Below are 21,539 nucleotides of genomic sequence, written 5' to 3'. Positions count from 1 at the left end.
CACCTGCTCAACGCCTCCTGCACTGATTGATCAGTGATTCTGCACTGTTCTTCAGACCTGCCCTTTCTAGCTATTATTAGAATGTGGTCACTTCAGCTGCTTTAGCTATCTGTCTGTGGTGGATTCCGTAGACAGTTTTTTCCTCCATGATGGTTCATCCAGCTAAGTCTCTTCTACTTTAATTGTCATGTGACATTCACAGAGCACTTTGTCTCTTAATTGGGGCCATCTTTCTGATGTATCTTTGGACCTTGGATGTTTCATCTTGGATGGTGGCTCCATAGTCCCCTGCCCCTTTCGCTTAGTACAAATATTCTGTAGGTGCTGAATCTGTTGTGGAATCCACCATACATGGCAAGTAGTTATTATGTTTTAACATCTGTGGTTAAAAGTTCCTCCTTCTGCAAATTAACATAACTTATGTAGCATGTACATAAGTGTTTGTAATGATGTAAAGCACTTTGAAATGCCTTGCTGCTGAAATGTGCTATACAAATAAAATTTGATTGATTGATTGATGTAGGAGAGGAGGAGTCTTGTCAAACGAAAGAGGTCGTCTTTAAAAATGCCTTTCTATAAACCAATTACACTCAAACTCAGTTGAATAAAAAAACACACAAAATAACTATTATTTTTTCCTCATTAATTTTTTTATTTATTGATAATTATTGGACATAATGAGCATATGACAAATAAAGTAATATTATCGTGTGTATTTATGATCAGGCAAAAGGGAGGCCAGCTAACAAAGGTCCTTTCCAACGGGGGCTTACGATATTATTGGACAAAAAGAAGTGTAGCTGGCTCAGAGCGTTTACACATATAGCAAATCTTATATTTTCTCTCCAAGAACCCGTGAATACGTCCACCTTTTAAATCTAATTAGTGGATCCGGGGATTTATTCGAGAAGCAGTCATGATAACATCTGCCGGTGAGTCTCAGAAGAAGGTTTTTAATTTTGTAGTTTTAACTTTAGCTAGCTGCCATTGAATTAGCTGAGTCACACGGTACTAGCAACCGGTGACAGCGGACAATACAAGCCGTCTGGAGGGCTTCATGTGGTTCAAATAGGTTTAACGGAGTAAAATATTTATTTTTGGGGAAACAAATATTTCAACTGTCTGAAATAATCTGTTTCCCCCAAAACATGAGAACTAATCACTCTGTCACAAACTCCTCAGCTGTGTTCATTTCTATCATAATGAACAACAAATTTTGTGGAATTGAAATATTTGTCCTTTACTTGCCAAAGTCATGTGTGGGGGTTGCGGCACCAAATATTTTAGCTGTCTGAAATAATCTACTGCCTCTCTGTATTTTACTGCTTATGGAAAGTAAACATTTCTGTATTTCATACTAGGAAACCAAGTGCTTAAATGTTGCTTAGGGCGTGGGGAGGTGGAGTGTTTTTTATTTTTATTTTTTCCATTTGCAGAAATTCAGGATGTTAAAGTTTCTTTGTGTTTGTCTTTTACAAAGCTGGGATTATTTCCCTCCTTGACGAAGAGGAGCCAAAGCTAAAGGTAAATATTATTTGCACAGTAATCTGTCAGACGTACTGAGATGGTAAACATTTCTGAAAATCTTTGCAGTTCATGTTTTAGTATAAGACCTTTTTATAAAAAAGTTAGTAGAAAAAGATTTTCCTTTCTTTTTTGGTTAAAGCTTTAAAATATATGAATTAAGTTGTAAGCAATGTTTTTGTCTAATTTGCAGGAGTTTGCTCTGCATAAACTAGACTCCGTTGTGAACGACTTCTGGGCTGAGATTTCAGGATCTGTAGATAAAATGTAAGTATAAACTAATAAGTTTGAATGTGATGAAAACGGGACAGCAAGAACATAAGTGTACAATCGGAGTAAACATTTACAGAAAAACAAATGTGAATTTCAGTGTTTCCCTTTTCTGTCAAATAAAACTACTTCTCTTATATGTCCAGTGAGGTCTTGTATGAGGATGAATCTTTTCGGAGCCGAGAATTTGCTGCCCTGGTGGCCTCGAAGGTTTTCTATCATCTTGGGGCCTTTGAAGAATCCCTGAACTATGCCCTCGGAGCTGGGGATCTCTTCAGTGTTACAGATGACTCCGAATATGTGGAGACCATCATCGGTGAGTGATGAAACAAGAATTCTTCTGTTATTACTGTAAAACTTAGTACATAGTGAGATGATGATCTTTATTTGTTAATGTTTACACAGTCGTTTTTCTGGTGGAAGTGAAAATCATATTGTGTCATATTACTCCTACTCAGGCAGAGTTAATGCATGTATTCCCTTTATTCTGTTCAGCCAAGTGCATTGATCACTACACCAAGCTGCGGGTGGAAAATGCTGAGCTGTCGGAGGATGAGGAGAAGAAGGACATCGACACTCGCCTTGAGGGGATCGTCAACAAGATGTTCCTGCGTTGCTTAGATGATCACAAATACAAACAGGCTATTGGCATCGCCTTGGAGACCAGGCGTCTTGACATTTTTGAGAAGACCATCCTTGAATCGGTCAGTACCTTTGTCATTCACATATACAGTTGGTAATATTTACTACAAATTTAAACCTTTCCTAATAGCTCTATATCTTGTGAAATATATTGCATTTTTAGATCAAAAATTCAAGTAATGGTCAGATTTGTTCTGCAAATATTGATGTATTTAATCAAATTTAACTTGTGAAAGTGTTTTCTCTCTCTCTCTTTTTCTCTCTCTCTGTCTTGTGACATTACATTATAGTTGTTTTGTATGTATTTTTTTGTTGTTGTCTAGATTTGTTGGTAATATTAATTCATTATTTTGGTTGTCCTTTTCAGAATGATGTGAGCGGCCTCCTTGCTTACAGCCTGAAGGTTTGCATGTCCCTGATGCAGAACAAGAAGTTCCGTAACGAGGTTCTGCGGGTGTTGGTCAAGTTGTACATGAATCTGGAGAAACCAGATTTCATCAACGTTTGTCAGGTAACTGCAGTAAAAATGTCTTTAAACTTGAACTTAACAACAACTACAAAAAAATTGTAGTGTTGCAAAAATGCTGAATGAATGCTACAAGCTGAATATTTTTTTAATGAAAATTGCAGAACAATTTAAAGTAAACTGCAGAAATGTAAAAAATAGACAGGAGCAGCGGAATAAAGCAAAAGCCTGCAAAATGCAAACAGAAAAACTGTAGAATAGCAGTGAACACTTTCAGTCAATGCAAAAATCCCACCTGAAGAGATTTAGAAATTGGTGCGGAACACAGTTTACAAAGCTAAACTGTATGGTCACAACAGTGTCTAAGCTAAAATGAGCTAAAACCGAAATCTAGCTGAAATGCTAATATAGTTGGTAGGTTAGGACTGTAGGCATCTTGACCTATAGCAGCATACTCCATGCAGTGTGAAAAAACACATGTAAAAGACAGAGTTAGCTAAAATTGGGAATTTGGGGTTCGATGGAGGGTTGTTATCATTCTGTTGACAATAGGTTGTGAATCTGATGCATTTTAAAACCATAAAATCCATCAGGAATGTATAGAGTTGTTTTGGTTTGGTGAGCAGTGCTTTTCTTGGCTTAATATACATGGTGGGGTGTTTTTGCACCCCTTACTGGGAGGGACGTACAACGGCAGGTAGATGACGGGGAAGAAGCTGTAGAACAGGGGTCTCAAACTCCAGTCCTCAAGGGCCGCAGTCCTGCAGTTTTTAGATGTGCCACAGGCACAAAACACTGGAATGAAATGGCTTAATTACCTCCTCCTTGTGTAGATCAGTTCTCCCAGCCTTGCTAATGACCTAATTATTCTGTTCAGGTGTGGTGCAGCAGAGGCACATCTAAAAGTTGCAGGACTGCGGCCCTCGAGGACTGGAGTTTGAGACCCCTGCTGTAGAACCAGTGTGATGCTTTGTGTAATGTTCTTCTGTCAAGCCTTGGGTCTTGTCATCCATGTACATGTTTTGTTGACAGCAAAGAGTTTGAAGTATTAATTTGTCCTCCAAATCTCCCTGGGGAATTTATTGAACAGTTCTGAAACAGGGGGTCTCAACATCACAATTTATAGTAGTTAATGGATCTGCAGGTATTGGTTCCAGTTACCACAGCACACCTCCAGGGGGCGAGCAGAGTACATTTCTCAAGTTGTCCAGGCGTTTTCTTGTTCTTTTTTTCTTTTCTTTTTTGCTGCAAGTCTTTTGTTATAACTGTATATAAATGCGCTCTGTGTATAGCTGTTTTGTGCTCTTGCACAGATGCATCAGTATTATTATCTCCCTCCTCTTAAAAGTAATTAAAAACATTTTGAGTTTTTTTTTCTTGTCTAGTTATATTTGGCAAGGTTGTAGAAAAATTGGAAAAAATTGTCCAAAAATAATCTATGACCTAAATATCCTGATATATAGTTCTTTTAGAGATCTATTTTACATTGTGATACAAACACAATTTTACTGTTTTTAAACAGCAACAAATAAAACCCAGATCCCTTATTGCCTCCCAATCAAACACTAATCTTTTCTCCATTTAGTTCCATACATAACATCTGAACAGTCCCAACGTTTAATGTTTTGCTTTCTTTCTTCCCCGTTAGTGCCTGATTTTCCTGGATGACCCTCAGGCTGTCAGCGACATCCTGGAGAAGCTAGTAAAAGAGGACAACCTGCTAATGGCCTACCAGATCTGCTTCGACCTCTACGAAAGCGCCAGCCAGCAGTTCCTGTCCTCTGTCATTCAGAACCTGCACACCGTAGGAACGCCCATCCCTGCGGTGCCTGGCTCCACAAACACAGGCACTGTTCCCACAGCAGACAAGGAAAGGTACAAAGAGCTGAAAAATATTTAGGTTCACATTTTCTGGCCAGCTTGACCAATAACTTGTAAACTAACTGAAATTAATTAAAATATTTCTTGATGGGATTCCAGTGAAGCAATGGAGACTGATGAAAAGGCTGGAAGCTCACCAGCTGGAAAGGCTGCAGAAACTGTAAGCATTTCATGTTGTGTAACAATGCTGGCTTTTTTTCTGTCTAAATAATGAAAACTGTTACTTCAGTTTTCCTCATGGCCTCTGTGAATCATTCTAGAAGGAAGAACCCAAAGACCAGAACGCCAAAATGATCAAAATTCTTAGCGGGGAGATGACCATAGAGCTACACCTACAGTTTCTCATCCGAAATAACAACACAGATCTGATGATTCTGAAAAACACAAAGGTAGGAAATGCTGAGATGAACCCCAGAAACTGCTGCAAACTTGTTCAGATGATTGACACATTGTTAAAGTTTGCTTAATGTTTAATTCTTTGGTGCTGCAGGACGCAGTTCGAAACTCGGTGTGTCACACAGCTACAGTTATCGCCAACTCCTTTATGCACACAGGAACCACAAGTGATCAGTTCCTCAGGTAAAAAAATACATAAATAAAAAGACACTAAAGTTTAATATGTGCAGCACATTTCATTTTAAACAAGTTAAATTTTCTTCTCCTATAGAGAAAACTTGGAGTGGTTAGCAAGAGCCACTAACTGGGCAAAGTTTACAGCCACAGCAAGTCTGGGTGTCATTCATAAGGTAAGACTGAATCATTATAAAGTGAAATTTGAAACAACTAATCTGTTAGCTCCTTTAAATTTGTGATATGACTTTGAATTTCAGGGTCATGAGAAAGAGGCGCTCCAGTTAATGGCCACTTATTTGCCTAAAGACACTTCCCCCGGCTCCGCCTACCAGGAGGGAGGAGGCCTGTATGCTCTGGGCCTCATTCATGCCAATCATGGTGGGGACATCATTGATTATTTGCTCGGTCAGCTCAAGAATGCCAGCAATGATGTAAGGTTTTTCCCCCCATCTTTTTATATTGTTTATTTCCTTTCAGAATCTAATATATAATGTTGCTTGAGAAACAGATTTTTTCCTAATTGTCTGGATTAATTATTTTTCTTTTGTAGATTGTCCGTCACGGCGGAGCCCTTGGATTAGGTTTAGCTGCTCTGGGAACAGCCAGACAGGATGTTTATGACCTGCTGAAGTCCAACCTTTACCAGGATGACGCCGTCACTGGTAAGCTGCTGAAATCACCAAATCACTGTTGTCATTTCTGGCGAAGCAAATGCACTATAAGAACTTTTGTGAATTCTAAATAATTTGTTCTCAAAAAACCCAAATATTTTAGTTTATTTTTTAACATCAAAATTTGGTGGCTATTTCACGCTACAACAAAATGAAACGCATAAATTATTCAGTACAAACTAGGGCTGCACAGTATATCGCGATACATATGATGTTTCAACAGATTTTTCTTCTCTACCTCATTGATTATGTCAGTGAGTCACAGCAGCCCTAGAACTTGTTTATTTTTTATACCAATGTGTTTAATGAGGTGAAGTTCAAAACAAAGCATGCTGATTTTTTGATATGAACTCCAGGCGAAGCTGCAGGCCTGGCTCTGGGTCTGGTCATGCTGGGCTCCAAGTCGGCCCAGGCGATCGAGGACATGGTGGGCTACGCTCAGGAGACGCAGCACGAGAAGATCCTGCGTGGCCTTGCTGTGGGGATTGCTCTGGTCATGTACGGACGCATGGAGGAGGCCGACGCCCTCATCGAGAGCCTCTGCAGAGACAAGGTTTGACTTCGAGTCACTAAGAGGATAACTAACTTTTGTTGTTTAAAACAGAACAATACATATTGCCCAGTAGATTTTATATAAACTTGCTTGATTTATCATGGGAGGAGGAAATGTGGAGGACATTAAACAATTTGAGAATAAACTAAAAGCCATTATTCTTTATTAGGCTGATGCACTGCACATATGTTTGATGTATTGAGCACTCTGTAGCAGACTGTTTACTTTATGTCACGTGAGGCTTTGTACTCTGTGCCAGGTTTCATTCTGTTAAAGTTAGCGGTGGGAAGGGACTCAAACCCAAACAAACACAGCTCAACTCTCTGCTTTCTGTCATTGTTTATGGTAGGACCCCATCTTGAGGCGATCTGGTATGTACACTGTTGGAATGGCATACTGCGGCTCTGGGAACAACAAGGCCATCCGACGCCTGCTGCATGTCGCTGTGAGTTTCATCTGTAAAGCTCTCCTACTGGCAGGTGGACGGGTTTATCCACCTGGCTGTAAAACACATGCAAAGTTGCTTTTTAAAAGAGAATACTGTACTGTATTAACCATATTTTGATTTCTGTTTGATCTAAACCGTTTCTAAAAACATTTTCACGATTCTTTTTGAAGGTTCAGAAACTTTATGTTCAAAGCAGAAAAAAAATCAAATTTGTTCCTGCTGCTAAGTTTTTATACTGAATCACTGATGTTTTATTGGTTGCCCTGTAGGGGGTGCTCTCTGCAAGCTAAGTTTGTGCATGGGTGTGACAGTGGAGCTGCTTATTTTATGAGAAGCCACATCATTAAAACTAAAACCGAAGAGGTCAGTTCTTTGCACTTGATCTAATTACTCTGCTTATTTTAATTAAGGTGAGTGACGTGAACGATGACGTTAGAAGAGCTGCTGTCGAGTCCATTGGCTTCATCCTCTTCAGGTAGGATCCCATTTTAATTCCTTCAGCTTTCACCAGCACGCTTTTTATTTTCCATAAAGGCCTTTTTCAGCTTAATCAAAGTGATGCATTGTCTTGTAAAGTTAAGACCACATTAAGGTTTGCTTTAGTAAAATGTATTTTTGGTGTGATTGGTACCAGAGTGAGAATAAGTTACCAATTTATGATTTATTTTTATGTTTTCATTACTTTTTATTTTTACAGTTTGCAGAAAGTAGAGCTATTTCACAGCAACAAATATATATGTCTTCTTTATACCAGATAGACCTGAATTAAAATTTCTGGCTTGCCTGCAAGAAGCTATATGTTGCAGAAAACTTGCACAGAAATAATCCCTATGGTAAAACTTGGCGGTGGCAGCATCATGCTGTGTGAAAAGGCATGAAAACTGCAGTTCGGAGGCTCTCCATCTAACTGAGCTGCAGTCATTTTATTAAGGATACATTTATAGACTATAGGTGTTGAAATCTGGTTGAGAAGTCCTGCTAAAGACCTGCAGCTGTTATGAAGATAAATATTTATGCTCAGCACAGTTTGCAGATATTTATTTGATGAAATTTGGAAACAAGCTGTAATTTTTCTTCCACTTCAAAATTACGAATGAGATTTTGTTGATCTATCACATAAAATCCCAATAAAAAACATTCAGGGTTTGCATTGTGACAGTCGCAATGCAGAAAAAAGTGGAAGCAATAAAGTATGTGAATACCTTTAATATCTTTGCCAGGCATTGTATTTATATGTGCTTTTCTCTCTTACATTATTATGAATTTTATCATTAAATCCAAGCATTGTTTAATGGCATGTCAAATAAAAATCAGTGTGTACACACTGAAGTCCAAAAAAGGTTCTGGATGGTGTATGTAATCAATTTACTGCTTGAAAAAACCTCCATAAATCTCCTTTGTTTAGAAAGACTCATGAACCACAGGATTACACTTAGTCCACACTTTTCCAACCCCAATGACTCATTTAGTCATGTGCACAACCAGGCAATCAGGTCAACTCCAAGTTTGAGTCTACCGTGTTTCTCTCTTTCATTATAAATAAATGGAGCTCTTGAAAGGAGTCGGAGGTCTAAGCAAGGATCACACTTTCTTCTTCTGCTTCGTTTTTACCTCTGTGTAAACTGGGCATTTCTTTCTCGTTAATCCTATTTTCTCAGTTAGGCTGAGTTTAATCTAAACTAGAAGTGTTTATGTGTTTGAATTATTTTTGCCCCTGAAAAATGTCATCATCTGATGTATGCATACAAATAATTAGCTGCAGTTGAATACATGTATGGTTGCACAGTACATTGCGGATAAATCAATGTATGCAGTACTGATTCTGGATAATGCTGTTTGGAGAGCAATAATGCTTGGCTAATACATCCCAAGTGTTATGAACATGCATTTTCTTAGGCTAATGTAATATTTAATCAGTTGGACGTCCTCACAGCAGCAGGCGCTCTCACAGGACACAAAAGGCTAAAGGTCACGGAGTGCTGGAAGCAGAGATGAGAAAAAGAGGAAAGAAGAAAATGTACAAATGTCACAACTGACACAACTGATATCCTTACCGCAATATGTACCAACACTATAAGCATCATTTCTCACTCGAATATCGACCAGTCCTAATGCCGTTGCACTTTAAGTCTACACACGCTGGAATTGCTGCCAGACTGTTTCTCTATTCCCCTCAAACTTTTATTTATTTAGTCATTTTTCAGAAGGCAGCATCTTGGCATCTCGTTGTGCTTTGGACAGTTTTTGCTTTAGAAGATGGCAAAACGAAGTATTTTTTTTATTAAAGAACATTCAGAATCCATTTTATCTCTTTGTTCATTCATATGTACAGACTGCCATTCCAAAACCATTTTTAACATTTCAAACCAGCAGGCTGCAATACACATACAGGAGAACGTCCCAATCATTCTCAAATTTAAAAAGTATCAAGAGTTCAAAGAATTTGCCCTTTACAGAAGAGATTCATATTGTTTTAAAATGTAAGCATGTGGTCTGAGAGGGTTTACAGCATATTTAGACAGTCCAAATTTAAGGATCAGCAGAGGAATATATTATTATATACAGCATTCAGAGTTTTTCCCAGGTTGTCACGTCTTTTGGCCTAAACGGGTTCCTATTCAGCATATTCTGCTCGTTTAGTGAAACAGTTGCAGCTTTTTTTTTCCAGCTCTTTTCTGAATACTGTCTGGAAACTGAAGCTTTCTCTTCAAGTATATCAACAAATTACATGGTAAAAATAACATGTTTTTAAAGGCCCACTGCAAAGATGATGCAACAAGAAACACTGACTTGCAAAAGTTTTGAAAGCCCTCAGATTTTTTTTGTCAAATTACATTCTCAAAATTAATGCACTGTACTGAGGATTTTTAATGTGATAAAGATTACCTTGATTATTGTAAAGTTGAAAGAAATGATACCCCTAAATGAAATAAATTGCAACAAATTGCCTGTAGGGGGCGCAACACAACCATGGAGAAGAAGGCGCTCTGGTCAAATGAGACGAATGTTGACTTTTCATGCCAGAGACGGTACATCACCCCAAACTCACCATCCCCAGGGTGAAACATGGTAGTGGTAGCACCATGCTTTGGGGAAACATCTTAGGAATAGGAATGTGGATTTGAAAGTAGATGGTGCTAATTGCAGGATAAACCAGAGGAACTCAACTATGTCTGAACAGACAGACTGAGGTTTAGATCAAATTATGTTTGTTAGGATGCCCCTGTCAATGTCCAGAGCTTTTTTATATCCTAATTTGTAAAACATTTTGTAAAAGTATGTAAACTTTTTTCTTTCATTTCATAATTATCCAGTACTCTATGAGAAAATGTTAAAGGGGTTGTAAAACTTTTGCAAGGAAATGTAGGTTTTGTTGCCTCATCATTATGTCACATAAGTGCAGACTCCAATCTTAGTCTCTTTTTTTTCATATCGTTTGTAAGCCTTTGTCTTTGAATTTGAATATGCACCAAACCAAACCACATCATCTTTGTCTCTATTCATACACAGCTTACATGTTCTTCCTGCTTAAAATCTTCATTTTCAGTCAAAAGAATTGTGTTTAGCAGAACACCACCTGGTGACTGCACAGCCTGCTGGCACCTTAGTGGACTTTGGTAGCTCACTCGTCCAATGCCGTTCTTCATTCCCCGCTTCATGAACAGTTTTGAGTTTTCTGCCATGGAAGATTTAAACGAAATGCTTGTAAGATTCCAGTCTGCAGCAGTCGAGCCAAGCTGCCGTCCCAGCCTGTCCCTCGTGCAGGTTTTGTAGTTGCAGGTGATGTAGCGCGTGAAAGCTTCCCTGAAGGTTTTATTGAAAAGTGTGTAGACCAGAGGATTGATCCCTGATGACACGTAACCAACCCAGACAAAGATCTCCATCAGACGGGAAATAACTTTCTCAACACAGCTGGAGCACAGAGCAGAGGTGATGTTTGTGATGAAGAACGGGCACCACATGACGACAAACAGGAGGAAGACTATGCCCAGCACTTTGGAGGCGCGCTGCTCGTTGCTCAGAGTCTGCATTGACTTCTTGCCCATCGTCGACATTCTGCGGAAGGATATTTCATTCTCCGTGGGAGCGGTCATCATCTCCGCATTTGGTTTTTCTGGATGCCTGGGAAGTCTGATATCCAACATGTTCATTTGCTCAGCTTGAGGAGAAGCTAAAGCCGGGTCGCTTTGGAAAACTGTGGAGATCGGTGAGGAGCTAAAGCGCTGGCTCACCTTTGACCGCAGCAAATAAACCTTTTTGCGCAACACTTGCACGGTGAGAAGGTAGATGATCATCATGATTGTCAAAGGGATGAAGAATGCTGTCAGGGAGCCAAAGATGATGAACTCTGAAAAAGTGTTTGGTTTCAGCAGGCATGTGTGATTACTGTTGAAGGTGATATTCTTGTCGTGAAGATTCTTCAGCCCTTTTATCGGGATTGGGATTGCAATACCTGGAAAATGGAAAATACTGTTAATATTGGCAAAAATAAACACTAAAAACTCTGAAGCCATTTTTAAATATATTTTCAATCTAGGAGATTATGGTATGTTTGGTCAAGTACAACACTATTGTTTTTGTTGGCAGCTCATTGTTAATACCCAGTGAACGATGGAAAAACTTTACTGGATAAATTGGCCACGATACAACCTTCCATCCGTTTACTCATCTACCCAATCTCTTTCTCAGATGAAAGATTTTCATTTATAGCAGCTGACAGATATTTGACTCTTGACCTGAGCTGCCAAAAATCCTAAATCAAAAACTTGGTTCTTATGGGGAAAACTAATGAGTAATATGTGACTACTCCAGAGATTTGTGTGACAAATGGTTGGTGCAGCGGTGAGCAATTCGTTTTCCTAAAAGTCCACATGAAAAACTAGGATTGGTTCATAGTTCAAATTATATATTTGATATTAAGCTCCTGAAGCTAATGTTTGATATACTTTATTAACAACTATAGCTTAATGTTTTACTGTAAATATTTGTCTTTTCAAACTCATTAAAATAAGCTGTAATATAGGGGTGGGTATTTATTTTATTATCATGTATCATGAGAAATTTCTTACAAGAATTTAGATTTATTGTCATGATAAATTCCAACTAATGTAAAAGTATAGTGTTACTATTTTTTTCCACTGTTCAATGAAGAGATCAATAAATACCAATAAATTTGAAAATACTGCTTTTGTGTGCAGTTTAGTAATATAAATTGCACTTCTTTACGTGACTTGTGTCCTAAAGAAGCATTTACAAATGGGAATGTTTTTCAAGAGCATAATTGATGTTTGTGGGGCCATATTGCTGTGACACAGTCATACTGTTACCTTAAAAAAAAAGTAATAAATGGTTCTTGTTGCCACTTTTATTGTTATCACAATAGCAACCCAAAATATTGTAATTAGACTTTAAGTCCATATCACCCACCCTTACTGTAACCCCAGACGCTCCCTGTTTTGTGCTTTACATTTCAATTCAGTTGAATTCAGCGTATTAGTAAAGCGCCACATTCACAACCACTGTTGTCTCAATGCACTCCACAAAAAAAAAAAAAAAAAAAAAATATATATATATATATATATATAGTACAGACCAAGAGTTTGGACACACCTTTCTAATTCAATGGGTTTTCTTTGTTTTCATGACTATTTATAAGGCAAGAAATCCCACTTATTAACCTGACAGGGCACAGCTATGAAGTGTCAACCATTTCAGGTGACTACCTCTTCAAGCTCATCAAGAAAATGCAGAGTGTGTGCAAAGCAGCAATCACTGCAAAAGGTTGCTACTTTATTTATATATACATATATATATATATATATATATATATTAGAATGATGGGCATCATCTGTTCTAGTTGCTTTTTGAAATCTTGCAGCTCACTTCAAGGTGCCAGACAGATATTAGGTGATTCTGATTCATTAGGTCAAACAGTCATCAAGTTGGTGTGGGTTTTCTTGTTTTTTTCACATAACATAAAATCATCATTTGAAAATGACATTTTATAGGTTTGTTTTGTCTGATAATATAATATTTTGATCTAAAACATCTAAATGTGACAAAAAGAACTTTTTCACGGCTCTCTAAAAGCTAGTTAACATAGCAACCCAAGCACGAACACTAAGCCTCTTCATGGGTCACCTAAAAGACAGGATATGGTCCAGAGATAATAAAATACCCAGTTTTTTACTTAGAGGAAGGATAAATAATAAGCTTACAAATGGATATGAGCCAAACGAGTGCGATCTTGGCCAGGGCTTTGGCTCTGGATTTGTATTGGCTGTGTTGAATCGGCTTCTTGATGGCGATGTAGCGATCCAGTGAGATGGCACAGAGGTGCATAATGGACGCTGTAGAGAAGAGCACATCAAGGAAGAGCCAGATTGGGCAGAGAAAATCTGGAAGAGGCCACCTAGAGTCTGAGAAGAAGACGAGATAAAGGTTAATCTTATCAACCATTTCCTCGTACAGTAGCTATCACTGATTTTATTATATCTAAAATTAGCAGCTAAATTAATGAGCTTGTTAGGTTTTCTTGTATTAAGAAACCCTTTTCTGACTGTTATGGGAGATTAAGGGCAGCTGAAGAGATTACAAACATCAGTCATGTAAAAAAATTGATGTTTGTTTATGTGTGTGAGGAATGTCTTTACTGGAAACTGAGGGTTCACTGCCTGTTTATGGAGCTAAAAGTGCTTCATGTAGATTGTGGCTTAGACTCAGCTCAACAGTAGTGTTTATTTTGACTTCCAGGCGTAAAACTGGCAAGAAATTTGTTCTGGCTTTTGTCTCTGACTCCATTAACTTTACAAAAGCCTGTTTGTGGAAATATTTTGTATTTTTTTCTCTTATTATGATTATGTTCACTTATGTTTCATACTGGGGGGGATTTTTGACTCACAGTTTTGGTCAGTTTGGGAGGATTTCATTGATGAATAACAGCTCTCTTTCTCCTTGAGTGGATGCTCACCGGAGAGTTTTTTTTTTTTGTTGAAATGTTGATTAAATTTGTCTTGAGAATAAACAGAATAGGCTGTGAAAGTCACCTAGCCACAGGCGAGCTTTTCATTTCGTTAAACTGAAACAGGAACGTATGAATCATACAACTTCGTTATAATATTCAACTTTGTAAGCAGGCTGCTGCCCAGTTGTGGTCACTTAGTTTACAGAAGCATTCTATCTTCTTCTCAGTTTATTTTAAAGTAGTTTAACTGCCTTCATTTTCTTTCATTTGTCCATTTATGTGTTTTTCAACCAAACATCACTGGTTATTATAATTTTCAGAATTTTCTGGTCCTCACTTGTACTCATTAAGAATTACAGAGCTCTGAGCGTTGCAGTGTAGTTTTGTGTGTCTTATTATTGTTAGAAAAAATACAAAATGGCATAGCAGCATCTTAAATGATCTTAACAAAAGTAGCAAGCCTGAAGAACTTAAATTTGGTGATTCTAGGCAACACTGGTCTTTTTACTCTTTGTATACATGCAAGAAAATAAATAAAACAGATGAACAATTAATAATTTAGTTATAAGTGTACTCATTGTTTCTTGTTTGCATTTATTTATCTTTTTCATGACAATTGTACTGGCAGTATTTGCCTCTTCTGTAATTTTGTAGTGAGGAATCCATGCAGCACTATGGTGGGGCAAAACTACAAGACCTATGATGCATTGAAGCAATAAATCCTGATGAAATGAAATTATCCTCAGATTAGGCATTTAAAATGAAAATGTTCTCCTTAAATTGCTCAGCACCAGCTTCTTCATTTTTGAGTGTATTTATAAAGAGTTGCCATTAAAACAGTAATCACATTAGCTTGCTAAAACCCTTAAATATTATATGCTTTAAGGGATGAAATTTAGTAACTTATGTGTAAACCACAAGCCAAAAAAGTGTCTGTTTAGGCTAATAAAGTTCACATTTTAACGTGCCTTTGTTACTAAGTTGAATATAAGTTAATAGGTAAGAAAGTTTTTCACTTTTCTTACTCTAAAAACATTTAGAAACTTGAATATAAATCGTTTTGATCTGCAGTTTCCACTGGGTTAAATGTTTAAACAGAGTTTCTGGTTTAGTTTCTGGTTTTAGCACAAAGCTAAGGAACATTTCTAGAATACCTGTCTGGATTTACATTGCACATACACAAAGTATCGGTCAACCGATACTGGCCACTTGGCCAGCGTCGCTTTTAGCATTGCTTAAATATTCAAAAGACAGCCCACTTAAAAGCAGGTTTGATTTACAGAGATTCCACTTATTTTATATTATCTTTTACATATTTCTAAATGTTGTTTGTTGCTAACGTCCTCCTGGCAGCTTCATGTTGATCAGTCAGCTCTGCTATGCCTCACCCCGGCCTCATGTACATGTTATATGTCCCTGTTTTTGCCTCCTTGACCTCCTGCACATTTCAGCACTTGGTGCTGCATCTTCTCTGATTGGAGGTTAAAGACAGCTGTCTGTCAAGATCATCAGCGTTTAAAGAGACTTCCTCTTTACTGATGGCAGAGGTGAAAAGCACCTAAACAGCAGTGAAGGAATTAAAGAAAATTACTGAAACCATATTTATTGGTTTACTTTAACATAATTCCATATAGCTGTTTGGGAGGGGGGGGATTATACTTTAAACTTCTCTTGTCATCCTGATTTCTTTTAGGCTTCATGCGTTTCAGAAAATCTTAAAATTAACTTTGTTGACTTTCATCTTTTCCATTCTTTCTCAAAATGTCAAAAAGGAAAAACTGAACAGGGTCTGTGTTGAGGCAGCAGACACATCCAGTTCTTTTGAAAACCATTATGATAGAGGACGCCTTGTGTAACACCATCTTCCACTCTTGTGTGTGTGTGTGTGTGTGTGTGTGTGTGTGTGAGAGAGAGAAAGAGAGAGATACACGATTACTATGTGGCCCATTACCTTCTAATTGAATTAATGAAGAACAGCTTCACTGCAGTACTTCGCCCTGAACTGTGTTGTTGTGTAGAAGACGTGGAATAAATTTGTAAGTCTGTGGACATGCCGCTGTTTTTATTCAGAATGGTAAACAAGTTTAAATGGGAGATATTGTTTCATATTTTGTGCCTGTGCTGAGTGGCTCAGTACAGGCCTTACTGCTTAAGCTACAGAGGGAATTTAATTTCTTTTGTTTTAGCTCCTCTCAAGTACTTTTCTGTGCTTTACTGAGTGTATTTGGTGCTTCCTAGAGGTATTTTCCACTTTCAGTGCCAGTTTTTCTAATTGACAAGTTAAATTGAGTTGGAAAAAGAAAACTTAAATGTAGCTTTTCCGTTTGAAGACTTTGCTTTGTCTCAATAGGACACATTTTATGGTATAAAATAATATATCTTGTTATACTCACTATAGAGAATAGTGACGAGTGCGATGGGCATCACTAGGAGTCCCACCAGCAGGTCGGCGACCGCAAGCGACATCAAGAAGTAGTTGGTGGCATTTTGCAACTTTCTCTCCAGCGACACGGCCAGAATAACCAGAATGTTTCCTCCTATGGTGGGGATAATCACCATGACGATGAGGAGGGCGGCCCATCTCAGCTGAGCCTCGGGCTCCTCGTCTGCATCTGAACTGTTATTGAGCGGGTGAAACATGTTGCTGCTGATGCCGCGGCGGGCCTAAGCGTGGGCGGTGGCTCTGATCTCTGTGCTGTCAGACGCTCGGTCAGCATGGTCACTGGGTCCCGCAGGCGAAGGCGCAGGGTCTGCTGGGGCCGCTCAGGGCCGGTGCACAACATGCATCGTCCCGTGAGCAGAATGACAAGTCTTTGAAATTACGATGGCTGAAAGATTTAGGGTGCAAAGTTAGCAGGGCCACTGCAGGAAACTCCAGATCTGGAATAATCCCATCACGAGCAGAACTTCCACAGCAAGACGAACACAGAGGTCCTCGCTTTCCCACGCAGCTAATTCTCCCATCATCCACTTAAAACAGCAGAAAAAGTTTTACGTTGTGTTCCTTAATGTATCCCCATGTTGATATTATGGAGAAGAATATGGCTTACTTGGTTTTACATCTAATTCATCAGTGTAGTTTCTGTCTATTAGAATAAATCCATTTCCTAAAATATGCCGCTGTTTCTGAAAATGTCAAAAACTTCAACAAATTCTTACCTTTTTCCCAGGTTGGTGCTTGATGAGCTCCTTTTGCTTCTCAGTCCTTTAAGTATCTTCCCAAGCTGCAGCTCAAAGCCAAATGCATTTCAATCTTAACTTTCTATGTATATTCTTCCACAGCTTTTATTGCTTCCTTTTACTGCAACGTTTTCCACATAAGAATGAAGCTGAACGCCCCGCCACAGCAGTTAAATCTGTCCCAGACTGTAGCGATCCATGATGCCGACTTGGCTTTCCCTCCACATGCTGGAAGGAACTCCAGGCTTGCTTTGCATCACCTGAAGCGATCACAGGTTTAAAACTTTCAGATGTTGTGGCCCCGCTGCCTCCCTCTCTCGCCGGCTCTGCTTCGCAGTCTGCAATCGCCTCACACTCTGTCCTGTCTCATTCGCCGTCTCATCCACCCCCCACTACACCCACCCCTTCATCTCGCGAGCCAGACTCTATACGAAACAGATGAATGTCTTCTTGCTGGCCACGTGCCAGCGGTTCAGGGAGGTAATTTCCCTCAACACAGCCGTCCCGCTGTTTATATTTGCCACTCTGTGTTCTGTCCCCCATTGGAAAGGAGCAGTGACCCAGGGGAGGCCACAGCGGTTTATGGGGGGGAACCTTTTTCTGTTGTGGTTGTACTATAAAGCTTTTCTCCCCCTTTTTGTCCCCACTGGACTCAGATGTTCAAGCAAAGAGAGGTTGAGCCAATCCTCTGATTGTTGAGACACATGGAGACACAGATTTAGATGTAGCTGGCTTCATTTTGAATAATGAAAACATAAAATACCAAAATATTATTTATGCTGCACAAATAACCAAATTAGTATCTGAAGATTACAATATGCTTATAACTGCACTCAAATAGACATTCAAATATGTATAAATGTATTTTATTTCCACTTTTTTGCATATATTTCCTTGTTTGTACAAAGAGACGCAGAACCTTTAAAAACTGTAGAAATGGGTAAGAAATACTGAGATTTCTGTAAATATGATAGGGACATATTCTTATTACAAAGTATAGAGTTTAAAATGCCTTAATTGGTAAAGTATTTTCTTAATGTGTTGTAAAGCATTTTCTGCTTTTTATTTGGTGTACTGTACTCCCAAACCATGCTTTGTGACATGAAAAGTTTGACGTGAAACCTTGTTTTTGTGGGGGGGGGGGGTGATTTTTTTACATTCTGGCAGTCTGTTCGTTTGTTTTTATGTGAGCATACTATCCAGAATATATCCTCCCTATTTATGATTTTTTTCTTTTTACTTCCTGGACATGGCTTAAACTTTAATTAAATCCAGGTGTCAACAAGGAAATCCTTGCTAGTTTATTGGCTTTCTAATAAAACCCACGTTCTTTATTGTGTGTTTAGATGAGTGCTTGTAATGGGCGCAGGCGAGCAAATGATGTGTTCTTTAGATGTTTGTTACACATTACCCAGCATCATCATTTAAACAGCTTGTATTCCTGCTTCCTTTTGCAACAACAGCGAAAACACTCACTGAACTAGTTAAACAAAATTTAAGTCATTGACAATTGTTTCTTTCGTTGACGTTTTTGCAAGTAATTTTCATCTTTAGTCTAACATTTTATCAGTTTTTAGAAACATTTCAGTAAATACCTCGTTTTCAGGTTTGCACAAAGGCAGAGTTTTAAGATAGAGAAAATAGACAATAACTAAGCTATTAGTTTTTTGTCAAATCATTATTTAAATGACTTTAATATGATGGAAATCACTTCTGTTTTGAGTGGGGGCCATGTTATAGTGTGGGTGCGGGTTTGAAACGGATTATTTTGAGCTGAATCTTTTTTTTAAAAGAAAGTGGACTCTAATCATTTCTTTCCCCTGTGTTTTTCTGACCAGGACTCCGGAGCAGTGCCCCAGTGTGGTATCTCTCCTGTCAGAAAGCTACAACCCTCATGTTCGCTGTGGGGCGGCCATGGCTCTGGGCATTTGCTGTGCTGGGACAGGCAACAAAGTCAGTTCATCCTTTGTTTCTTCATGTTTATTCGATCCTCTTCATAGGTTTTGATTAGGTGCTGATTATTAAAGCTACACATTAAAAATGATTAGTGAATCTTTGCTTATTTTCAAAAAGCTGTATTTTTTGTTGCTAATTTTTACATCACAGGTCCAGCTTGTCCACCTTGCTATCTTCATGTTTCAAGTCCATCTTTCTTTCCTCCTGGCACAAAGTGTGCGTCACTGATGTAAAGATAATCCGGGCTGAATGAAGCAGCTGGTTGTTGGCTTGTTTATGAAATTAATACAACAGAAGATTTCAGCCTGGGCTATCCTTCTTTGACCCCTGCAGGGAAGGAACTTGTCCAAAACTTCCTGACTTTCCCCTTGCTTTGTATACTTTTACTTATTACAACCTGGTGGAAAATATTTAGATTTTTGATTTGTTGACATTTCTTGGCGTTATAATGGCAGGCCAGCACAGAAAAACTCAGATGTGAAAAGTTCATTGCAGATTAGCTTCTAAAGTGATCTGAGCTGGCACGCTGTCATTCGGCTTTACTCCGTGCTTGTGATCGGGTTCTCTGAAGTCCAGAAACCAGAGCAAGGAAGGCAGATGTAGGGGGTGCTGCCAGTTCACGGCGTGTTTTATTATGAGGGCTGATCAGCACCGAGGCACTAAAGTTAATGTTTTGCACGTGATCAGCTGTTTATTTTTCAACATCTTAGCGTTTGAATATTCTTCTGACCGGATCAGTGTCGCCTCAGGAAAAATGCTAATTTTGTGCCATTAGGAAAATTTCAACCTATTTTTCAGCTTTTCTTGCAAATAGGAAGAAAATTTCTCATTGTTTCTGCACTCTGTCACAAGATACTGTTTTCGCAAATTTGTATAAATAGAGAAATTATTTTGTGGTTGAATGAGTTATGCTCCAATCCAGTTGTTTATAAGCTTCCAGACAGCTTTTAGAAATATTGAACTTTAATGTTGGGAGCAAAAACTGAAGGAAGCAGCCCAGCAGTTTAATTAATGCGTTCTTTAGCAGCCAACCGGGGTTGCTGATTGGATAAGACAGTAAATGCCTTTAATTACCCCCCTCCCTCAACGCAGTGTGGGCAGGATGTGGTAGACGAGCGCTGGCTTTACACGCTGACTTATCGTCTCACAGCGCAGCCGTCTCAGCCAGTTAGGCCGAGAGCACTGATGAAACATCGTTTATTTTACCTCCACTGTCATCATCCTGGTTTGTTGCTCTTTCCTCTGCGGGCCCGACACCTCCCGCCTGGCCTGCTGGTGTTAGTTACAGCCATAACTACTCAAGAGACATAAAAGCTGCAATGATAGACTTGCTGCAGAGCAGAGGAGAGCATAGAGGTTGTCCTCCCTCGTTCACTCCCTCATTCACACCACTCATGGGAAGAGAGTAATTGTTAACTCTGTTGTCCTGGGATACCAGATATGGATGACACTAATGTCATTAATTTGTGAGGTCTGTTTGCCTCTGCTGATAATGTCTTTTCCTGTATTTAACCAAACAAAAGTAGCACTGTTGGAGTGATCTGTTTGTCGACAAAGAAAACGATTGAAAGCAAACTGTAAAGCAAAACTGTGATTCTTGTTTTTGCACAAGTGAAAGCCTGGGTACACAAAATCTTTGCAAGGATTTTTGTTTCATCTAGTTTCTAGTACAAATATCTTTGTATCAAGTGTGCTAACATACAAGTAACCTTTCAGCAAGATTTTAGATCAATAATTCTTTAAAATGCATTTTAAAAAATGTACTAGTTTCACTGGCAGATACTTTCACTTGTAACATGAGAAAGCTAGTTCATTTTATATCAATATTAAGGAATTATTGACTTACAACAACCTTCTATATCTTGCTGAAAAGTTACTTGTAAGATAGTTTTGTCTTATTTACAGTGTACTGAGATATTTTCACTAGAAGCTAGACAAAAAATTGATGGTAAGATTTAGTTTTTGCTGTGTCCTTTGTGAATTAAAGCTAATTCACAAAGGACTTTGTTTTGACTATTTAAAGCTGCGATAAATATAACCACTCAGTCTTGTTTCTGTCTCTTATCTGTTGGACTTCCTGCAAATGCAGCAAAGTTTTTCACTTTGAAAATGTAATGAGGACGAGTAAAACAAAGGAAAGAAATATTTTGCAGTGCAAATAACTGAATGTTTATCCGACTGTGCCACATGGAAAAAAGAATGCTAAGTGAGTTAAGTCCGCCACCTGCAGCTAAATTGGTTATTGTTTGGCTGGTTGCATTTGCTCTTCAGAGTCGTTGTTACCAGACTGTGGGAGTTATTGGACTAACGGCAGGTAGTTGTTAATCTGCTTCCCTTCTGGTTCAGGTTTGTTGTGATGCACCAAACTGAGGAAGTTAAGCCAGTGAAACCATGTAGTCTGGAGCCATCTT

The 21,539-nt window shown here is 38.6% G+C and overlaps 2 protein-coding genes across 4 annotated transcripts in view; one reads left to right on the top strand and one right to left on the bottom strand.

The window, feature by feature from the left end:
- Window positions 1–748: 748 nt before the first annotated feature.
- Window positions 749–21,539, top strand: part of psmd1 (proteasome 26S subunit, non-ATPase 1) — a 35,034-nt gene continuing 14,243 nt past the window's right edge. Inside the window, exons 1-17 of one of the 2 annotated variants that reach the window (XM_028028020.1) lie at window positions 749–932; window positions 1,481–1,524; window positions 1,718–1,791; window positions 1,941–2,110; window positions 2,290–2,498; window positions 2,804–2,947; window positions 4,551–4,777; window positions 4,883–4,943; window positions 5,047–5,172; window positions 5,274–5,362; window positions 5,451–5,529; window positions 5,614–5,787; window positions 5,907–6,018; window positions 6,384–6,580; window positions 6,930–7,025; window positions 7,439–7,503; window positions 19,011–19,125. In XM_028028020.1, coding sequence (XP_027883821.1) covers window positions 917–932; window positions 1,481–1,524; window positions 1,718–1,791; window positions 1,941–2,110; window positions 2,290–2,498; window positions 2,804–2,947; window positions 4,551–4,777; window positions 4,883–4,943; window positions 5,047–5,172; window positions 5,274–5,362; window positions 5,451–5,529; window positions 5,614–5,787; window positions 5,907–6,018; window positions 6,384–6,580; window positions 6,930–7,025; window positions 7,439–7,503; window positions 19,011–19,125 — 1,998 coding nt within the window. In that variant the 5' untranslated portion in view covers window positions 749–916. Of the gene's footprint in view, window positions 933–1,480; window positions 1,525–1,717; window positions 1,792–1,940; window positions 2,111–2,289; window positions 2,499–2,803; window positions 2,948–4,550; window positions 4,778–4,882; window positions 4,944–5,043; window positions 5,173–5,273; window positions 5,363–5,450; window positions 5,530–5,613; window positions 5,788–5,906; window positions 6,019–6,383; window positions 6,581–6,929; window positions 7,026–7,438; window positions 7,504–19,010; window positions 19,126–21,539 lie in introns of both variants that reach the window. The other variant, XM_028028018.1, reaches the window with a different exon arrangement.
- htr2b (5-hydroxytryptamine (serotonin) receptor 2B, G protein-coupled) lies at window positions 9,288–18,968 on the bottom strand. Of its 2 annotated transcripts, none has more exons than XM_028028021.1 (4): window positions 17,152–18,968; window positions 16,386–16,962; window positions 13,247–13,447; window positions 9,288–11,481 (listed from the first exon to the last, which is right to left on the bottom strand). In XM_028028021.1, exons 2-4 carry the CDS (start codon window positions 16,630–16,632, stop codon window positions 10,529–10,531), a joined length of 1,401 nt encoding a protein of 466 aa, XP_027883822.1. In that variant the 5' UTR covers window positions 16,633–16,962; window positions 17,152–18,968; the 3' UTR covers window positions 9,288–10,528. The 2 variants fall into 2 exon arrangements, with proteins under 2 accessions (XP_027883822.1, XP_027883823.1); XM_028028022.1 differs by having other exon boundaries at window positions 16,386–16,820.

The sequence above is a fragment of the Xiphophorus couchianus genome, chromosome 9 (assembly GCF_001444195.1).
Source record: "Xiphophorus couchianus chromosome 9, X_couchianus-1.0, whole genome shotgun sequence".
NCBI lineage: Eukaryota > Metazoa > Chordata > Actinopteri > Cyprinodontiformes > Poeciliidae > Xiphophorus > Xiphophorus couchianus.
Note: the sequence above shows the minus strand (reverse complement) of the source record. Positions and strands in the feature narration are given on the sequence as shown.

What these genes read in the sequence shown, in the direction of transcription:
- htr2b (XM_028028021.1), bottom strand. Translation starts at nt 16,632, where the DNA reads ATGTTTCACCCGCTCAATAACAGTTCAGATGCAGACGAGGAGCCCGAG. An exon ending in ACTCGTCACTATTCTCTATA is followed by an intron (nt 13,448 to 16,385) that starts GTGAGTATAACA and finishes TCTTCTTCTCAG; the next exon opens with ACTCTAGGTGGCCTCTTCCA. An exon ending in CGTTTGGCTCATATCCATTT is followed by an intron (nt 11,482 to 13,246) that starts GTAAGCTTATTA and finishes TCCATTTTCCAG; the next exon opens with GTATTGCAATCCCAATCCCG.